Source organism: Triturus cristatus, chromosome 11 (genome assembly GCF_964204655.1).
Source record: "Triturus cristatus chromosome 11, aTriCri1.1, whole genome shotgun sequence".
Lineage (NCBI taxonomy): Eukaryota > Metazoa > Chordata > Amphibia > Caudata > Salamandridae > Triturus > Triturus cristatus.
This window is the reverse complement of record NC_140594.1, coordinates 435316302-435338892: the sequence shown is the minus strand read 5'-3', so window position 1 is coordinate 435338892 and position 22591 is coordinate 435316302. Positions and strand designations below refer to the sequence as shown.

At 46.1% G+C, this 22591-nt stretch overlaps 1 protein-coding gene across 1 annotated transcript in view; it reads left to right on the top strand.

Moving 5' to 3' along the window:
* The window catches only part of ARHGAP25 (Rho GTPase activating protein 25), a 346205-nt gene that overhangs the window by 160361 nt on the left and 163253 nt on the right, over positions 1-22591 (top strand). The window contains exon 2 of the mRNA XM_085636348.1: positions 443-642. Coding sequence (XP_085492474.1) covers positions 443-642 — 200 coding nt within the window. The remainder of the gene's footprint in view (positions 1-442; positions 643-22591) is intronic.

The following is a 22591-nucleotide window of genomic DNA, read 5'->3' as shown; positions in this document are numbered from 1 at the left end:
GTGATATGTATGACTTGTTGGCCTACAGTCCAAACCTCGACCCTCCCTGGAATGCCCTGCCTCCTCGCGGCCTCTGGCACACTTACGAAGAGGGCGATACATACAAAGCCTGTGCCTCGAAAGTGAGGGCCGCAGTCCCTTGAAAAGCCAGCGAGTACCCGGCCCTTGTTTCGAGTGTCTACCTCCTACGCACAGAGAAGGAAGTGCCCGGGCTGACACACAAACTAGCCACTTCCTTTTGCAAGCGACAGCTGGCTGTCGTCGGAGGCAAATGCTCTTAGGGTGGTCCCAGATATCCTGTGGGGCCCCCGGTGCCCGTTTCCTCAGACACCTCGACGGACAGGCCTCAACACGCTCACGCGCCCCTTCCCGCCTGGCTGCGCGCTCCAAGGGACGCTTCTCATGTCTGTCAGTCAGCCGTCTTCTCTCTTCCTCTCCGCAGTTCGCTCCAAGAGCGTCATGACCGGTGACCACTCGGCGGCCGCCAAGGGGCCCTTGTCCCCGCCAGCGCTGGAGCCAGCGCTCAAGGCCGGCTGGCTGAAGAAGCAGAGGTCCATCGTGCGCAACTGGCAGCCGAGGTACTTTGTGCTGAGGGGGCAGATGCTCTGCTACTACAAGGATGAAGAGGACGGCAAAGCCCAGGTATGTCGCGCGCCCCTTCCTGGTCTAATGCGAGGGCTTGCATCAGTGGCGCGTGGAACCGCTAGCCTTCCTGCTGCTCAGCCTGGCTGGGTGTACCCGCCCTTCTTTCATTGCAGCTTCTTGTCGTGCCCATCTTGTCGTACTTACAGTGCTCTTCCTGCTGTTCAACCATGTTAATGTGTACATCTTGTCTTAAAGTGCGGCCCCCACTTCATTGAAGTATTCACCCTTGCTTAAAGTGCCCGCCCCGCCCTAAAATGTTCCTGTTCCATTTACTATCAGTTCTGATTCTCAGTGCCCACCCTGCCATAATATTATATTTACGCATTGACCTATTCTGTCCTACAGTGCTTCTCCTGCATTGACGTATCAATTCTGATTTAATAAGTTATTCCGCTTTTAAAGTGCCATCCCCTCTTTCTAAAGTGCTTCCTCTGCAATAATGTGTTTGTCCTGTCTTAAGGTGCTCGCTACTAACGACCCCCTCCTGCAGTAAAGTATCAATACTTTGTAAGGTGCCCAACGTGTCTTTATATGCAATGCTCGAACTGAAGTGTCAATCCAGTTTTAAAGTGCTTTTTATGCATTAAACATGCATGCTGCTTTATGCTGCCCGCCCTGCATTTCTTTACTATTAACACATTGAGGTATCAACCTTGTCTTAAAGTGATACTTCTGCATGAAATACCTATCACGCTGCCTTTTAATTTGCATCCCGTCTCAGTTCACCACTATGGTATCACACCTGTCTCAAAGTGATCATGGTGCTTTAAAGTGCCAATCCTGTTCGAAAGTATCCACCCTGTCTGAATTGTCCCAACGCTTGCATTGAAGTATTTATGAGGTATCAAAGGGTGTCCCCCGGCAGTGGAGCATGAAGTACCCCTCCTGCATTGAAGTAACAATGATGTCTTAGAGTATTTATCCGACCTTAAAGAAGTAACAATTATGTGTTAAAGAGTCCATCCTCACCTAAAGTATTGATCCTGTCTGAAAATGTTATTCCTGCCTTATACATACACAACTGACATAAAGTGGAAATTGTTTCCTAATATCCCACCCATGCTTTACATTATCCTCCCCTGCATAGATTGCTCCACTGGCTTTCAAGTAGCGACCCTGTAATAAAGTCTCCACCCAGTCTTAACGTGCTTACTACACATTAAAGTATCATGTTGTTGTATAAAAGTGTCAGTCCTTTCTCAAAGTGTCTAGTCAGCCTTTAAGTGTCTCAAACTTCCCTAACGTGCCGGTTGTCTCTGCAAGTGTGCAACCTATTTTTGACTGCCCAGACCGACCTATGCCTTTTATTTATTTAAAAATGATTGTAACATATGATATAATCTGTGATCACGGGTTAGACAAGTTTATTGCATGTTATCATATGTCTGAGATTACCAAGGAGCGTGGACATACGAATGCTAATTTACTTGCTGAACACATCATTTTAGTTTCTGAATTTTGAGGACTGCTTTATTTGTAAAGTAATAAGTGCCAGGGCCCTCGTCAGAAGGCCACTGCAGCTTGCACCCACCATTTCCCCTGCCAGCAGTGCAAATGACAGTACAAACACATCGACTAACCACACACTGCTACAAGTATAGCAATTTAGACTATTCCAGGCCCCCAAAGCTATAAAAATGGCTTGGGTTTCATGTATTAGTAATTTTAATGTATATTGAATTAATAAACAACTATTGTTGTGCTAATCTCTAAATGATACAAACAGCGCCACCATGTGGCAGACTGTCATAAGTGCTGGTGTTGGTAATTAAGTGCCAGTGCTGAGCACTGGCAACCACCGGCTCAAATTAAGCACTGGCCACTGATGTCTCCAACAGGTAGCTCGGGAGCTAACAGTAGCTCACCAGCTGCCAGAAAGTAGCTCTTCGACATGGAGTCCAGCCTAGAAAATAATTTAAAGGATCTGGGCCTTCACAGTGCTGCTACCTTGTGCATATCGCAGGAGGGAGCATGGCTGAGCTGCAGACCTGTGATGTAGAACCAGCCACACCAACGACAAAGTTCCATGCTCAAGGACACACACAATGACAGCAAGAAGCCTGCAACATAACAAACTACCATGCAGCAAAGCTGCCTGCTGCAGTGGGCCCTGGCACTGTTAGTCACACTGTGTGTGTATAAACTCTGGCTGGGAAGAAAGAGCAGAGTAGCTCAGGAGTGGGGCTGCTCGAGTTGGGGTCAAAGTATGCAACCCTAAAAATAATCTGATGGGCATGTCTGATGCGGGACCTACTGTAGCAGCTGTTATGTATGTTAGTAGCTCGGGATTATTTTTTAATAATCAAAAGTAGTTCACGTTATAGAAAAGGCTGGAGACCCCTATCAAGGTAAAATAAGAAGCATCAGCTGATTCCTTTCCCCGAAAAGTGTCAGGGAATAGAAACAAGGACACAATGTGACAGCTGCCAAGTAAACTTTCAGCTGTTAAGGGTGGAAAACAGAGATAAAAGCTACATTTGAAAAAATAAAATCTCTGATGACTCATGAGCTTGGTATTGTGGGCGTTTCAATGCCCAAAACATGTTGGCTGGTACTGCACCTTACATTCTCACCAGTGTTTATTTTGTACACATCACAGGTTTTGTGCTGCTGGGTTTGAATTGTATTTAGACCTCTGGCTAAAAGAACTCTCTAACTAAAACAAATTAATTATATATTTTTTTCTGCGGATAAGCAAAATCCCAAGTAAAGGCCTCAATAAGAGATCCGAGAGAACTGGAGTAACTTAGGAAATACTTATCGCAGGGAGAGTAGTGACCTCAAGGAACAGTCTCCCAGCAGAAGACATCTATGTCACACGTTTTCTCAAATTTCATGGCCTCTTGGCGCTCTACAGCCTCTCTCTATGTACACTGCTATGTGTCGATTGATTGCTGATGGTCAAAGGCCAGGTTATGTCTTTTGATAGTAAAACAAGCTCGTGAGATCCCTTTGTTTGTTGTGGTTCAGTTCTGGTGTGCCTCTTAATATGTCTCTGTGTGTCCAGTGTGGGAGGCAGCAACTCTCTGTCTCATTGCACTGACCGTGGTTGGCTGCCCCGGTTTGGCTGACTGTGGCAAATGGTACTGTGACTCAGTGCGATGGCACCCAATTGACCATATATGGAAGCAGTGCTTTATTTGTAAAAAATCATATGTGCCAGGGCCCTCCTCAGGAGTCCACTGCAGCTTGCACCGCCCACTGCCCCTGCCTACGCTGCCAATGCCAGTAGCAACACAACTACTAACCATCACACTCCTACCAGTGTGAAAATTCAGTCTTACAGGCCACCCACCACTATAACAATAGCTTGGGCAGGCAGGAGTGGACGATGTTGGGGCTTTCTTTGGAGATGGTACTTTGCTGGACCACGATCTCTTCCGACAATATACCGGTGCACCACCACGTTTATATTTGCTGCACGCTGCTGTGTCCCGCTATATTAAACACGCCTGGGCCCCTCAGAGGAACGAACCCCCACAACACTCTTTGGTACATCTTCTGTATTATATGGGGAAGGGGGGACACTTGGTCAGATGGCTGTACACTGGGATCTGAACACATGCAGCAATCCCACTCACGGCCCTTAGAGCATGCTGGTCCGAGGACTCCGGTAGTGCATTTATGGACAAAGCATGGGAATGTATGGTCGAACACCCCAAAAAAGTGTCGCGTAATGCAAGACTGAAGTTTATACAGACTATGATCCTCCACAGAGCATACCTTACCCCTGAGAGGATTCATCGTATATTTCCAGAATCCCCACATCATTGCCCCCGCTGCAGAGGGGAAGAGGCAGACTTCCTACATATGTTATGGTCCTGTCCCTGTCTTAGGGACTACTGGGTGGGGATTCGGGATGCTTTGAGAGCAGTCACTGGACTTCCTGTCCCGGAAGACGCATTGTATTGCCTCGCAGGCCTCCGCAGGCGCACTAAAGTGCAGAAAGCACAGTTGCGGTTCGTAGACCTAGCCCTTATCGTGGCAGTGAGAGCCCTTACCGTGCGATGGAAATCTCCTAGGAGCCCAGCGGTGTACAAGTGGCAGGGCGACATGGTGCAGTGGGGGAAGGCGGAGGGTGCAGCTCTTCGCAGAGAAGAGGATAGGGGGCTCAGGAAACAACCCATCTCGATGGACTGCGAGGCTCTGCTTCTTAAGCTGGAGTCGCTCGATCTACTACCCCCGTAGAATATCCCAACCCCGTAACACGCAGGAGTCCTATACTATCTTTTCATGATAGCTTTCGGGACTCAGACACACAGCTCTGCTAAACCCGAGGATAATGCTATTCTTTGTGGCCTTTATTGTACCGCCACAGAGTGATAGTTGGTGAAACCGAAACTCGATTGACCAGGAGTGGGGAGAGGGCGGGCTAGGGAGGGAGGGGATGGTTTAATGAAGTTCGCTTGTTGCTTGGAATGTAATTGTCTCCTATTATCGATTTATATTGTCAGATCGCTTACTTTGATGTCAACGATGTTATTGGAGATCATTGTCTTCGCTTTTATCGTTTACGAAATGCCGCACATAGCCATTATAAGCTATGTGTGTAATGTTCTCCATGCAAAAGTGAAATACTGTCTCTGTAGAATGACTGATACATTTCAAATTTGCTAAAGTCATCAATAAAGTTTGTTAAAAAAAAAAACCAATAGCTTGGGCAGCATATATTAGTTATTTTAATGTATATTAAATTAATAAACGGCTGTTGTTGTGCTCATCTCTAAATTAGACAAAAAGTACCAACATGTGGCAAAACGTCATAGGTGCTGGTGCTGACAATTAGGTGCTTGTTCCGGGGAATGGAAACCACTAGCTCAAATTAAGAAGTGCTTGGACGGAAGGAAGGCTGAGTCTGTTTTGCAAGCATTCATATTTGTGAGCTGCAGATAAACAATTGCATATTTCAGTGGTTAGCGTTTAACTCACTGAGCCATCTCGATATAGAGTAGATATCTTAGGCTACAATAACCTACAGATGGCCACAAGATTGGATCTAGGGCTTGAATATGAGATAGATTGTATTTCTAAAGTTATAGTTGTTTTTGTTTTCTGACATGTGTAAAGCCCTAGGCCAGTGTTTCCTAAACTGTGGAACACAACCCACTGTTGGTTTACAAGCCGATTTTGGAACGGTTGCCAAAGTCCAAGCAATAAATAAAGATGCCATTAAATTCTGTATTTATCTTGTCACATTTACTGTGCTTCAAAGACAGAGGTCAACTGTCAGGGTGTGCCTTCTGACATACTGCTGCTTATTTTTTAACATTGATATTAGTGTTTACAAACTCCTCTCATTTTGCAGTCAAAGAACGGTAAAGTGAATTATGTGATAATCTTGCTGTGAAAGGAAAGGCTGTAGGGTGTAATTTTTTTGTAGTGCACAACAAAATGTAAATACCTGTAAATTAACAATATTAAGCTGTTAGGGAATCAAAAACGAAGCACATTTTTTGTAATTCTAAAGTGTGATGGAAACAGATTTTAATAAGATGAAAACAAATGGAGTCACTTTACTTGGTGGTGATGTACAAATGATAAATATTTACTAAAACCCTATTTCTACACATTCTGATTTGTGGGCAGTATACATTTTTCAGTAAAACAATATGTCTGTGCAAATTTAGTGGTCATTTTATCGTAAAATGAAAGTGCGCTGCCACAGGATGCTTTAGTTGCACTAAAAAAACAAGCATTTGCAATGCAATAGGTCTCGCATGTACGCGAGTTTGAGCTATTGACATTACAAATAACCATGCCTTTTATTTGTGTTTTAGTTTTTAAAACATAAATAAAAGGCATTGTCATTTATAATGCCAATAGCTTAAACTTGCATGAATGCGAGACCTATTGCATTGCAAATGCTTCTTCTCTCTCCCATCTTGGACTGCCTCCCCAGAAGTCGACTGATGACTTTGAGGCTACTGAAAGCATAAAGTCGTGAGGTACATTTAAAATAATTTTTCTACGCTAATTCTGATAGTGTTACATTTCTCAAACCCAAAATATATGATAGAAAGCATTTTGTGAGAGTTTGGGCCACATTGGGCGTCGTGCACAACTGATGCATGCGTATAACATACATGACACTGTGCCGCCAATAAAAGTTTAGAACACCGCCTCCCTCTAGAGAGCTTCTTGCAAGTACTCGGAAAACGGTCCTGGGCTGAGTGTACTTTGCACAGTGTATATATCCCCACAAAGCTTCACTCTCTCAAGATTTTCTCAGGCAGTCGATTACATACCTCGGAGTGAGCCAAATGCGCTATAAAGCGCTATTTCCTGCAATGGTACCAAGGGTCCTAATGCAAGAAAGGAACACGTCCCCCTGTCATCTGGTTTGGTAAAAACAAGACAGCTATGAGTGGGATGCAGGGGGCCCCTATGACCCCTGGGCCTCGGCGCTCTTGCACCTGCTGCGCAGTTGATAGCTACACCGTAGCAAGAACAGAGGGCTTCCGAGGCCCCAGTACCCCAAGTGATGAAGAACACCATAACCATCTGGTGCATGTGGGTCCTACAATTAGTATTCATTGTTTGCATTTTATTTTATTGTAGCATTGGTATAACGCTTCCAGCTCGCAACCCCTTCAGTCTAATAATGGTGTTTCAAAGCTATCTCAAGCGTCATGCAGAGATGACTAAAACACCCTCTGATGAATATTTTATCAAAATGAATTGTTCATTTGTTTCTTCCTATTCTAATATCTATATTGGGAACACCTTGAAGCAACCAGTGATTACTTTGTGTTGGCGCGTTAGCAAACAGCAAACCTGCAACACTCATGGCACTGGTAATGCCTGAAATACGATTGGGTGCAACGCTTTAAGGAGTATGATACAAACTCTAAACTATAACAATGACATATAGTGGTCATGGGACTTCAATGTGCATCGACACCAGCAAGCTCTGTTCTGCAGAGAGTCTTGCCCTGCCTGATGCCTTGAATAAAGATTAAACAGATGGTTTTAAATACCGTTTTCCTTACATATATTTTTAATGTGTGTGATTTGTGAAAATACATTACAGACATTTTGCAGACAAATGTTTTTATGTTTCATACAACATTCATCAAAAAGGTTTCTTTTTGATTAAAACAGGACCTCATATGTGAGAAATGGGAGGGGGAGGGGGGCCACAGAGATTATTTGCACTAACATGCACCAACAACATCGAAATTCTACACAAATTTGGACAATCAAATTCAGCGAGACCAGTGGTCCTATGAAGAATTCAATGAAGGAAGAATTCCATCGACCCGTGAAGAAATTGTGTCATTGAAACTTAGGGAGATTCTGCTATTTATGGGAAGTTTAAGTAATGTTAACTTTTTCAAAGAATTTTATATTAGCAATATACGTCTCGGGACAAAGGCCGGTAAATGCGCTTTGAGGCTACTGCGCAGTGGTATGAAGAGATGTTAACCTAATACTACTCGTCCCTGGAGATCCTTGTTTTTCCTGCAGGTGAAGCCCAGTTTACAGCAGCTGTAAATCCTCTTGATGTAGTGAAAGAGATGCTGGTGGGGAAAGACAGGCCTGGGGGGTCCCGGGGCAGCAGTGCGCACCCGGAGCTTAAAGGCAGCTTCGTCATACAGCGCTGCCAATTTGCTTTGCCCAGTGCTCCAGGGCTGGCTCATGTGCAGGCACTGATACCGCCGGTCCGCACTGCTGAGGACATTGTAGTCCACTCAGAGACCCACTTCCTCGGGACTTCCGGCGGGCCAGTGCCGGGTGGACACTGTGCTGTGTTTGGCATAGAGCCGCAGGGTCCGGCCCTGCTGGAGGAGAGAGAGCAGACAGCAAAGGGCGAGAGCGTCCAACATGAAACGGCACAGAGGGCAGTGAGGGGGTGAAATGCAGTTGGTGAGGCGGCATAACATAACCCAGCATGTCCAGTGCCCGTAAAAACTGGTCCAAATGAAATAACAAAGAAATAATAACAAATCCACTAATTAAAATATGGAGGTTGGCAGCCGCGTCGTGCACAGCAAAAGAAACGCGCGGCTGACATACTTAACGAAAAAGAGTATCGGGGCTGCAGACGCAACAATTAGGGGGGGGGGGGCAGGGGGTAGCATTGCGGTCTGGGAGGCAGCATAATGTAGCATGAGCAGTGCTCGTAAAAACTGCTCCGAAAGAAATAATACCGAGCTAAACTTAAAGCGCGACGCGCATATTGTAATTATGAATGCGGGCGCTGTGCTTTACATAATGTGCTACGCCTGTATATGTCAAAGCTATGAAGCGTTGGCTGGCGCTAAATCGTTACCATGAAATAAAAGAAGTAGTCCTCAAAGGAACTAATAAACAAGTACAGCGTAAGTAAACTGTACTTAGTCGGTGCTGCCTCGGCAGAAAACGGAAATTACATGACTGATCGCCAGGCAACAATCAGCCACATAAGAAGGGCAATGCCAGAAAGACCCAATGGCAAGTGGCAGGACAAATGACCCTCCGTATTTTGTTTACTACAGGTCTTGCGACAGCGCATGCGCTGTCCAGGCTCGACCTAATAACCACGTCATGTTCATTAAAGCTATGTGGGTATTGAAAGCCTGTAGTTCTAAAAAGCGGGTCTTGATTCTAAAATGTTTGAGAAGCACTGCCCTAGACTGATGCACAAAGTTCTCATACAGACTTCCTATCTTTGGAAACTGGAAGATGCAAAACCCTAACCTATTGCACTCACTCAAAGTAAAGACCAATGACTTTTAGGTCATTCCCATTGATAGAGGGGGGTCCCAACTTTACACATATGATTGAATGTATTCCAGAAACGCTGTTTGCAGTGTACAATCCAGTCATTTTATTATGACTATGTGCTGTGGTGTTTGAGAGTGCAGATGTCAGAGATACCTGTAGAGGAAAACTGTAAGGGGTTAGGGAGAAGGTGGTGTGACTGAGTGATAGAAGGAAGTACCCAAGAAGGAGGGAGGTGTGAGAGAAAGACAGGTTAGAAAGAGTCAAAGTAAGAGAGAGGCATGTAGATTAAAGGCGGGACTTTTTAAAGTGGTCTTAAAAGCATATAGCGGCCCAGATTTATGAAGTGCTTGCGTTGCCCCTGCATCATGCAAGGCAACAAAAGCTTCTAAGTCAGATTTTCTCTGCCATGCACAGACACTCTGCGTGGCTTTGCTTGGAATAGTAAATCTGGATTAGCACAAGCCACCACAAGTTGCTGCCTTGCTGTACTCTGCTGGGGGAAGTTGTTCCATGAGTGGCGCGTGGCTCATTCTCAGATTTATTTTAACAATAGTATACCTGGGAATGTGTTCATAATGCTGCGCCTTCCCTGGTGAGGTGTAACATTTCCTCTTTCTACATGTGATGCATTCTGCAGCACACATAGGAAGAGGTAAATACTTCTGGGGATTGTTTCTTCCTGCACAAAAACAACCCTGGCTGTAATGCACTCTTGCAACATGGCGCAGAGAGAGCAGGAAGAAGAAATATTTTAGTCATTATGGCGCATTCCTTCTCTATCCATTTGATGCAGCGCAGCAAGTTGTCTTGCCGCGTTACATTGCCCCAAATGATGATAAATCTGGCCCTAGGTTTTGACCATTGTTACTAAGCAGGGGCGTAGCTTCCATTGCTGCTGCAGATGCAATGGCACCAGGGCTCATGGGCCTGAGGGACTCACTGTACCCTGATTATTGCTGTATTTCATAGTTCAAATAGCAGCCAGTGGGGCCATTTCCTTCTTTGCTGAAGGACCCATGACACACTGACTACACCACTTACAATAACATGCTGTGGCATGCACAATTATGCACTCTTTTTGAAACATTAGGGCATATTTACAAAGTAGTGGTGGAGCGTGGCATTAACCTTCTTGGTCTAACGCCGCGCTCTGCCACTTCTGAAACGCAGAGCTGTACCATATTTACAACAATACGGTGCAGCCCTGTGTTGTCCCCTGTGCTGCTGCCAATTTCAGCTGCCTAGCGCCAACGCAGGAACCCTTGTACCATAATGCAAGGGCGCCTGCGTTGTGGGGAATCATTGTTTATGTGCAGGAAGGGGTCCCTTCCTGCACATAAACAATCTTACATTTCGATTTGTAACTTCTATGTTTGCTGCTTTTTCAGCACACATAGAAGTTGCAACCACTGTTCCCAATAACCTGCGTGCGCGGGCGCGCGCGCACTGAAGTCGCCACAAGCGCGCAATGTGCTGCATTTAGCGCGCACATCCTGGAGACCGTTCGCACCGCCGATTTTAAAACGTGAGCGGCGCAAAAAGTGGTCATTCCTGTGGCTCTAGGTATTGGAAGGGAACAGCTGCAGGGCTGATTGTGGGCCATTGAGTTAGTATTCATGTTAATTGCAGCCCGTGCGCTGCAATTGACATGAATACTAACTCAAAGGCCCACAATCAGCCACGCAGCTGTGCACGTGTGCTTTAGCCTACGCTGTGTTTGAGACTCTGCTTTTCTTTTGGGTCTCCCTGTATTTTGGGGAGAGGAGTTGCACTTGGGCCAATAATGATACAGTAGAGCCAAAGGCAGGGTCGTATTGGGAAGGCTGGCTTTTGGGCATTGGGCGATGGGCCAGTGCTTCAGGGGCACCCGTGGGCCGTTTTTTTAGCCTCTGTAAACTGGCACAATAGACCTCCTATCTTCGCCAGCCCCACTATAATGAGGCGCCAGCATCACAGGCTCTCTCCTGACCCTCTGTAACTTGACGCTGGGAGCTCGGGGTTGCTCTGGCCTTTGGGGCATTCTGGCCTAGGCCCCCTGCCTCATGGGGCCTGCCTGTCCAAATGCAGTGTCATCCCCTGCCAGGCCATGACCTTCATGTTATGGGGGCAATGGGGAGGGTGTGAATAGGCAGGGGCCTACATGGGGGAGGCTAAAAGGAGAGGTGATTTTATGGCCATTGTCCATTCTCACCTCAGTCTACCGCGGGTTCGCTGGGGGTAAGAGAAGCGGCATCCTAAGAGACCAGGTGTTGTCACCTCAGCCGCAGTGTCTTTTAGGCCTTGTTGCTGGGTGCAGGACTTAAATGACTGGATATGATTAATATTAACCCTGAATCGCTGCACAAAACGTGTGCCCAGAAAAGTACACAAAGCACTGAGTGGAACAGTGTCAGTGCTGTAAACTGGCATTTACAACAATAGTTAAATGAAACACTGCAGTACAGCAAGATGTCAGCGAGACATAAAGCAAGTGCACATGTGGTAAAACCAGATGGGCCCCTGATTATAGGAGTAACTGACTAAAGCAGAATTAAACTATTATATCATGAACTGAGCGTCACCTGCAAATCGTGTGCTCCTGTAAGACAAGCTTCGTAGATCTAATTATCAGAGGTTCCGATGCTGTCCGACAGAAAGAATGTTATGCAGCTACAGAAAGTAGTTCCTGAACCAGTGTGTTTTTAGAATATTTGATGCACACACAGGAGGGGTGTTCCTTACTTTGTGAGAGTTGCCTGCGAAAGGTCTGTGCAATTTGCACTTCTTGAAAAGTGGTGTACAGTTTTTTGTAAATTTTATTGTTATTTTTTTTAGGATTGTGGGTCTCAAGAACGTGCAGGAATAGATACCTTTAGAGAATGGTAACTGGGAGTCTTTATTGTGTAGCCAGATTTCTCTTTTTTTTGTCATATCGCAACATTTGTGGCTACATCGAGGCACTGAGAAGGGCAAGGGGTGGCACTGTACAAACAAATGCATCACACATCAGACCTTTGTATTTATAAAGAAGACATCGATACACAGAGGGGGGCTTCACCCAGCACATTTTCAGATTCTGTTCTCCACAGCCTTGAGTCGTCGAGGGATGTTGCTAAGCAGGGCACAAGTCCTAAAAAAAGAAGTGGGGGGACGCTGTCACCGGAAGTGACGTCACAACAGGAATCTCATGAAAAGAAGTGGGGGGGCGCTGTCACCGGAAGTGACGTCAAAACAGGAATCTCATGAGTATTCATATGCCTTTGGATGACGGGGCATTTCACAGCACTGCTACCCCTGGTCTGTTCCTCGATGTCCTTTGCAACCCCCCCTCCCCCCCCCCCCGCTCCCCCGAGGGGGTGCCCCAGTTGCACAACGAAGTGCTCAAAAGTGCACAAGATACAGAAGGACACACATTCCAAGCGTTAACCGCCAACGCCTGCTCGCTCCGCCTCCCAATCACTCCAGCCTGCACACACCACCGGTGCCTCTTAAAGTCTCCAATTACAAATATTAGCATATCTTTGGTAATTTACGGGAAACTTCCCTCCCACCCGGGCTCTCTGCTCACACAATGCTGTCCAGCTTTTGGGCAGGGGGGACGGCGTCCACCCGGAAAAACCTGGTAAAATAAGTGGGGGGACGCCGTCCACCCGCGTGGTACCCCGACTCGAGCCCTGTTGCTAAGCCAGAAATATGAGTGCCCCAGCAGAACTCACTTATAGCGCTTATACCTCTGGGGAAACATGAGAGAAAGGTGTGGATGGACTGTTTTCCACTATTTGAGATTAACACTATTAATGAGTTTTCGTACATTTTCAAGCCCAGAGCCGCAACTGAAACTTAAAAAAAAACCTCTATTAACAAGAAATAACCAGACAGATTCTACAAAGGCTGGGCAATAACATTAAAGAGAACTCTTTATATTAAAAAAGTCCCTAATCCATTTAAACATATTTTTTCAGGTTTTGTTTTAGTTTTACTATCAGTCACAGAGAATTAAGGCAGCTTTAGAACACATTTTAAAGTGCTTTCGCCTTACGTTGACTACTTAAAGTACATACCTGTCAGATGAAAAATTACCAGCTTTGGGTGATTTTCTTCCATTTGGTACTGTCCAGGTGGCAACCCTAGCCAGATCAAGTGTTGTGACCGTAGGCTATTTTATTTCTCCTCGCCAGCATGCAGTGCTTCTAGTAATGATCAACCATAGAGGGTTCTGGCCCGTTATCAGTAAGGCTAGGCCAACCTATAAACTTCCAGTAAAGTCACTGGCTCTAGAAGCTTTAAAATATTTATTTTGCCTAACATTTCTCAAAAAAATTAGTCTAATGAGACTAACGAGATGGTGATCCGTGAAAGGGACGATCCAGAAAAGTGAGCCACTTTTTTTTGGGAGTACCCGGGCCATATTGTGATCCCAATCCGACCCTGGCCAAAGGCTATCATTTTGTGGAGGACAGCTTCCCTACTGTAGCTTAGTAAGGGAGGAGGTAGGTTGCTAGGTTCCCATTAACTGCGTTTTGTCCACATTCCTTTAATACATCGGAAAAGTTGTAGTTGTGATAACTCACAGCTTGACGAATGCAGGGCCCTTTCTGACACTCCCTTTGCAGATTCAAGTAGGCAGGCAAAGATACACTGAACCTTTGTGAATAAAACAAGGCGCCAGATTGTTCAGTTTGTATAGAATACTCTGCCAGCAGATTTCAACACAGCATCTTGCATCGCTTTACATGAATAGAGCTCAAATTCACAACACTGTCCCTGCCATCACCGTTTCTAAAGGTGGGCAAAAAGTTTTGCTTCACAGAGCCTGGTGGACACCACAGATAGATACAGCAACTTAAAGGTGGATGAAGTCATGGAATTGTGAAACATAAGGGCAGGATATTGGTTGGAAGGCTTAGATTGGTGATACAGGGCATTTTAAGAAAGGTCAACTTGTCTCCCATCTTGGACACTTCACAGCCAGAACTAAGTTCTAAATGGGCTTTGCAGACAGACGTGGCTAATATTGTGAAAACCTGAAATAAAAAAATAAAAAATTAAAAAAAGAAAGAATTGTGCGGTAATTGGGGAAGCATCAGGCCTATAATATGTTCAGCTGCAGCAGTGACTGGCTTCATGGCCAGTTTTCTATTGCGGTCTTATTGCAACAACTGGGCAACAAAGGCGGGGATGGATGTTATTACAGAAAGTGAGTGATGCCCCAATCTACATGCCACACTTACTAAAGCCAAAAAGGATCCATAATTAAGTGAACAAGAAGCACACACTCCATCCATGCAAGGTAAATGCCTAACCCCAAAGCGTAGAAAGAAGGGAAGGGACAGACTGCTGGCCACAGCGCCGGCTCTGTGAAGCAGAATTTTCAGCTCAGACCTCTCATCACTGTACCCCACCCAGCAGTTATTAAATATAATAGATTGATCAATCCAAATAACTGACTAACAAAGCCACCACTCAAATTACTTTCATATTTCACTGTACTAATTCAACACTAATCATTATGGGTTCCAGGGTAGCGTGCCACTCGCCAAAAAAAGCGCTTCAAAACCCCATCAGGGGTAGCAAGCGCTATATAAATACAAACCTCTTTCTTTCTTCTATCCCACCACCTACCCTTCTCTATCCAAATAACTGAATAACATATCCACCACTCGAATTACTTCATATTTCACTATACTAATTTTCAACACTAATACTTTATGGGTTCCGGCGTAGCGTGCTACTTACCAGAAAAGCGCATCAACACCCATCGGGGTAACAAGTGCTATATATGAATGCAAACCTTTCTTCCCCTTCTATCCCTCTGCTATCCTTCTCACTCCAAATAACTGACTAATATGTGTGGAAATGCACCGATTTTTTAAGCAAAAGTTTGGAGGGATATTTGGCGCTGCACACACACGCGGTCCGGTTCCTGGCGCACATTGCCATGGCTGCAGCGCACAGAGACCCTACACTGCCGCACACAGAGGAAACAAATTAGAGGTAACATTGGTTGCAACGCGAACATTTTAAAATTATTGTTTATGCACAATGCAACACACATATAAACAGCAAAAAAGAGGAGCAATAGAGAATTTAAGACCAAGTTTTCCTTGGTCTTAATTTTAGCACTGCTCCATGTTTACGCCATTCTTGTAAATATGGGGCAGCATCAAAATAAATGGGTGTTACGGTGGAACACCCACCGCAACACCCATTGCCCACCCCTTTCACGCTACGCTAAGTATAGCATGAAAGGGTGCATTATTTACAAGGCAGCGTTAAGCCACATTAAGTGCCTTAATGCTGCCTTGTAAATAAGGCAAAAACCAAAGGAAATGATGGACGGAGTGTTGAACATTGCAAGCACTCACCCCCAGTCAACTGATCTGGGTTTAATCCATCACCGTTCTTTAACCCACTCTGCCACCCCAGTTCAGACATGGCCATATGCAAATCAGTATGACCCTGTGCCTCATGGGAACAGTCCAGCCCGAACTGCCAAGCCATGTCTTCCCTGGACCAGAAACAAGCTTCCTAGGACCGGTTTCTGGCATTTCAGCCGTCTTCAGCCAGGCTTGCTTGAATCCAGTGGCAAAGTGAGCAAGGGACTCACGTCTGAGCATACCCTGCCAACTTATGGCGAACAAAGCAAAAACCAAAGGAAATGATGGACGGAGTGTTGAACATTGCAAGCACTCACCCCCAGTCAACTGATCTGGGTTTAATCCATCACCGTTCTTTAGCCCACTCTGCCACCCCAGTTCAGACATGGCCATATGCAAATCAGTATGACCCTGTGCCTCATGGGAACAGTCCAGCCCGAACTGCCAAGCCATGTCTTCCCTGGACCGGAAACAAGCTTCCTGGGACCGGTTTCTGGCATTTCAGCCGTCTTCAGCCAGGCTTGCTTGAATCCAGTGGCAAAGTGAGCAAGGGACTCACGTCTGAGCATACCCTGCCAACTTATGGCGAACAAAGCAAAAACCAAAGGAAATGATGGACGGAGTGTTGAACATTGCAAGCACTCACCCCCAGTTAACTGATCTGGGTTTAATCCATCACCGTTCTTTAGCCCACTCTGCCACCCCAGTTCAGACATGGCCATATACAAATCAGTATGACCCTGTGCCTCATGGGAACAGTCCAGCCCGAACTGCCAAGCCATGTCTTCCCTGGACCGGAAACAAGCTTCCTAGGACCGGTTTCTGGAATTTCAGCCGTCTTCAGCCAGGCTTGCTTGAAACCCAGATCAGTTGACTGGGGGTGAGTGCTTGCAATGTTCAACACTCCGTCCATCATTTCCTTTGGTTTTTGCTCTGTTCGCCATAAGTTGGCAGGGTATGCTCAGACGTGAGTCCCTTGCTCACTTTGCCACTGGATTCAAGCAAGCCTGGCTGAAGACGGCTGAAATGCCAGAAACTGGTCCTAGGAAGCTTGTTTCTAGTCCAGGGAAGACATGGCTTGGCAGTTCGGGCTGCACTGTTCCCATGAGGCACAGGGTCAGACTGATTTGCATATGGCCATGTCTGAACTGGGGTGGCAGAGTGGGCTAAATAACGGTGATGGATTAAACCCAGATCAGTTGACTGGGGGTGAGTGCTTGCAATGTTCAACACTCCGTCCATCATTTCCTTTGGTTTTTGCTCTGTTCGCCATAAGTTTGCAGGGTATGCTCAGACGTGAGTCCCTTGCTCACTTTGCCACTGGATTCAAGCAAGCCTGGCTGAAGACGGCTGAAATGCCAGAAACTGGTCCTAGGAAGCTTGTTTCCGGTCCAGGGAAGACATGGCTTGGCAGTTCGGGCTGCACTGTTCCCATGAGGCACAGGGTCAGACTGATTTGCATATGGCCATGTCTGAACTGGGGTGGCAGAGTGGGCTAAATAACGGTGATGGATTAAACCCTGATCAGTTGACTGGGGGTGAGTGCTTGCAATGTTCAACACTCCGTCCATCATTTCCTTTGGTTTTTGCTCTGTTCGCCATAAGTTGGCAGGGTATGCTCAGACGTGAGTCCCTTGCTCACTTTGCCACTGGATTCAAGCAAGCCTGGCTGAAGATGGCTGAAATGCCAGAAACTGGTCCTAGGAAGCTTGTTTCCGGTCCAGGGAAGACATGGCTTGGCAGGTCGGGCTGCACTGTTCCCATGAGGCACAGGGTCAGACTGATTTGCATATGGCCATGTCTGAACTGGGGTGGCAGAGTGGGCTAAATAACGGTGATGGATTAAACCCAGATCAGTTGACTGAGGGTGAGTGCTTGCAATGTTCAACACTCCGTCCATCATTTCCTTTGGTTTTTGCCTTGTAAATAAGGCAAATCCCGTATCGCCACCACAACGTTAAAAAAAAGTGACGTCCGTGCCGTGGACTTGTAAGTATGTGTTCTGCTTGGGTTTTCGGATCAGGTGGAACCCGCTCAACAGAGCCTTTCTAACCCAAACCAGAACGTTACCCCCTCCCTAGGGCCTTTTTACACCTAAATAACCACATATATATGTACCACCTAGGGACAGGGAATTCCTATTATATATATATATATATATCAAGACCTCACAGCCTCGCGATCTCAGACAGACCCAGAACTTCCTACCCAGACGGCAGCCACAGTCTCGCGGTCTCAGACAGACCCAGAACCTCCTACCCAGACGGCAGCCACAGTCTCGCGGTCTCAGACAGACCCAGAACTTCCTACCCAGACGGCAGCCACAGTCTCGCGGTCTCAGACAGACCCAGAACCTCCTACCCAGACGGCAGCCACAGTCTCGCGGTCTCAGACAGACCCAGAACTTCCTACCCAGACGGCAGCCACAGTCTCGCGGTCTCAGACAGACCCAGAACTTCCTACCCAGACGGCAGCCACAGTCTCGCGGTCTCAGACAGACCCAGAACTTCCTACCCAGACGGCAGCCACAGTCTCGCGGTCTCAGACAGACCCAGAACTTCCTACCCAGACGGCAGCCACAGTCTCGCGGTCTCAGACAGACCCAGAACTTCCTACCCAAACGGCAGCCACAGTCTCGCAGTCTCAGACCTCACAGCCTCGCGGTCTCAGACAGACCCAGAACTTCCTACCCAGACGGCAGCCACAGTCTCGCGGTCTCAGACAGACCCAGAACTTCCTACCCAGACGGCAGCCTTAGCACGAGCTCATCCTATTATCACCGTAGTACACGATAGGGGAATCGGGGTTACCATGTATCAGATCACACAAAGACTATTAGTTGAGCACAACCTGTTCTTTAGTTCGAGGGGCTCTTTTCTCCCTCATTCAGTTACCACTTACCTGATCAGGATTAACATCTGTTCATGTCAAGTTGAATCTGACTAGAAGAATAGGCTATCCTCCTATACAAGGATACACAACACATGCTGACTCACAACAAGCTAAATACTTTATTTAATTGCTACATGCACACTCACAGAATACATCATATATACAACCTGCAAGGAAAGTAAAAGGTTAAGTTATACACTTCAATAAAAAGTGGTCGACATCACCTTAGTCGTATGTAGCCTGTGCTCAATGGTCATCTAGGTTCCCTTCTCGTCTGTGCCTCGGCTTCGCCTGGAAGTCACACCTCCGCAGTCGCGGATCTACTCCCTTCTCCCTCTCCGAGTCACTGGAACCTCTTCCTCATCGGCTACTCTCTTCTCTTTAGATTCAAGTTCATCATCTGTCTTCCCTGAAATAAGTAGTAGCTTTTCTGCTAACGGCCAGGTGCCGCCTATGGACTAGAAGCAAGTGCCCATATCTAACTCAGACTTTCACTAATATAGAGGTGCATTCTCTCATGGAAAATTCCAGCTCGAAACCTGCCGCCCACCAAATTCCTGTACCTCCCCGTGCCAAGGACACGTTCCCAGCCGGCCGGCCTGATGTAGTGTCTTCGGCAGGGGAAGAATACACTCCTTCGATAAGGGCCGGCCTGAACCGGTTCTCTCCGAGCGAATAACACCTCATAACTAAAATATCACCCTTCACCTAGAAATGTCCCAAGCTGCCGGGGCAGAAAGAAAGATGGAGTCTCTCCTGTCTGAGGCCTACCAGGCCTGAATTCAGCACGACTCCATGAAATACCCTCACTATAGGGCAGGTTATCCTTAATACTAACGAATCTATCCCCTAGGCTATGTATGTAAGCCCTGATCTATGGGGAGGAGCACAGGATCGTGTCAAAGTGTCTAATAAATAGGCTCTATTCACTACTCTAATCCTTAGACTTGGATGGAAAGAGACTGAAGTCATATTAATCGCTCTACAACACAAGAAGGCCGGGAAAATCGAGCAGTACATTTCACCCTTGACTTCAGTCTATTATACATCCATTAAACAGAACTAACATCGGTGGAAGAATAATATGAAACAAAACTAACTGATCTATGTCTAGTACCGAGTGTACAGAAGTGAAGCAGTGAAGGGATACACTGAATAAAGCAACAGATAGAAATCAAAACAGCGATAGCAATCAAAATGCCACCTAATGTGTGGCGTAACATATGCACGTCCGGTAACCAATTAAAGAGCCAGTCAAACCAGCCCTGATCAATGTGTTTTCTAACTTCATCCGTTAAGTCATGCAACTTATCTAGGTGTGCACGAATGGATTGTGTATGATCAGATAAGTTAAAACAGCAGAGGCCTTCAAAGTCCGAGCAACCATGTCCATGTTTAAGCAAAAGATAATCAATGGCTGCTCTATTTTGCAAAATGGCCCTACGTTCACCCTGGGCGTCCAATAGCAAGTCAGACAAGACTGTAGAAGTATGATTAATAGATTTCACCATCCAGCAAGCCATTTTCCCAATAGATTTGGCATTATAAACCGCCAAAGCAGGAACACCAATAATTGAAACAGCTAGGCTAAGATATTCAGACTTGGAATATAAATGCAAAGATGAGTCACAATCCTCCTGTAACATCATAGTATCTCGAAGCACACGAGAGTTGGCATTTGGATGTGATGAGAACATCAGCAAACTCAGTCTGGTAATGGCACACGGGCCTCCGGAAATGTTTGCAGGGACATATGGCCAGGAAGTGTTACCACATGAGAAAAGCCATCCGGCAGGTAGCAACATCGCACGATAGTGACTGGGAGTAACTACCAAACTATTGCCAGTCATATTGTTCTGGACTGAGACACATGTGGTCGGTGTCCTCTGAAAACACAAAGTCCGTTCGTGAGTTGTGAATGAAGTGGCGCCTCTTAACTTGAGGCGTAGGCATTCAGAAATTGCATTAGGATTATATGTAAGAAAGAAGCATAGGTCACCTCGTGTGATATTATACGTAATTATTTGGGACTGGATGGGGAGTTGCTCATTCGGCAGTTCAGTGCACAAAGGACAATATACATGGGTAGCAAAATCACCCAGGATAATATTCGGACGAGCCTTCGAAACGTTAAAGATACTAATTAAAGTCTCCAGTGAGGCGGGGACAGCAACTAGACAAGTCGCTAGAATGTCATGCACAGATCTCATCGGTGTCAAGCAGAAGTGAGGGGCATCAGTCACTCTCTTGGCCAGTAATGTCCAAAAGTTCGATGACGAATCCCACGCATTGAAGGAACGCAACACTCGGGTTCTCAGTTCATCCCGGGTTGACGGGATCCCTTCTCTCTCGCCGAACCAATCCAAAAGGAGTCCAGTTCCGACACATCCTGCAGCAACAATCCAAAGAATGATCTGAAAAAGAACCAAATACAGGCATTAATCATTCTCGTAAATAACATTTATCAGCTGGGACAGCTTCCCAGCTATCTTTCCCTGGCCTCATAACCAAAATGGTATTGTCCTGACCGGTGGCAATAACCTCTGCTTGTTCAGGGGGATTCTTAGGCGATTGCACCCAAACCCTGGCCCCAGGGTTATCCGTAGAGCCAAAGCCTTTCTGGCCACGTACAGTTAGCAAAGTTGGGGCAGTGCCTTTCAATATCTCGCCACTGAAAACAGGCATAATGAGTAATTGAGCCACTCGGTCAGTGCGGTGTATCAGTAAGTCAATCTCACTGCTATTTAGCAGAAGTACCTTAATCTCTCCCTGATAGTCACTGTCGATGACACCTCCAAGTACCTGGATGCCTTTTACAGCCAGCCCCGATCTAGGGGCGATCAATCCAAAATTCCCAGGTGGTATATGAATACCAACACCAGTAGCAATGATGACCCGATTCTTACTCTCCAGAACGGTGTCATCCATGGCGTGCAAGTCTAAACCTGCCGACCCTGGGGTAGCTCTGCATGGAGTCAGAGCTCCGGGAGTAATTTCCCAATACATCACAGTTTCACTGATTACATTAGGCATAGTCTCAACATTTGGGGGAAACAAACGCATAAGTGGAGATTCAGCATTTAAAAAAGGACGATTATTCAGAATCAATAGTGCTTGTGGTAAAAAGTCTCGCCAGTTTTTATACTTGTCATCTGTTAACTTTCGTAATTGGTCCTTTAACAGGCCATTCAATCTCTCCACCAGGCCCGAGGCCTGCGGGTAGTAGGGTATATGAAATATCCATTCAATATTATTTTCCACACAGAATTCTTGTACCAATCTTCCACGAAAATGGGATGCATTATCAGATTGAATTTGGAATGGCACACCATAATACATCATAATTAATTCTAATGTTTTTATGGTATTCAATTGGGTAGCTTGCTTACATGGAAGAGCTACCAGCAAGCCACTATATGTATCGACAATTGTGCAAACATATTGACAATTCCTACTCATGGGAAGGGGTCCGATGTAATCAATCTGCCAAATTTGAGCGGGCAATTTCCCGCGATGTAAATGGCCTCTAACAATTTGGGGTACCTTACGCTGTCTGATATGTTGACAGACGGGACAATGTAAAATAACATTTTTGATTAGATCCAGGGGAATATAAATTCCTCTATCAGCAGCCCACCTGCTAGTGGCCTTCTCTCCAAAGTGTCCTGCCTTCTGGTGTGCCCATTTCGCCAATCCCGCAATATCAGGATCTTGTCTGTCCACCACTGCCTCAGCAATTTTAGATTTTTCATCTGCAATGTTATGAAAAAATTTGTCAAGGGAGTCTATTGGAGTGTGAGCATCCACATGGAAGATTGTAACAGTACTCTGTGGGAGCATCTCCCAAATCTCTTGCCATAACTCTTTTCCCCACAATTCTTTGGAATGTAACTTCCAATTATGGGAATGCCAAGTTGGCAACCAAACAGCCAGTCCATTGGCAGTTGACCAAGAATCGGTAAAAATATGACATGTACCAGGTAATTCTTGTT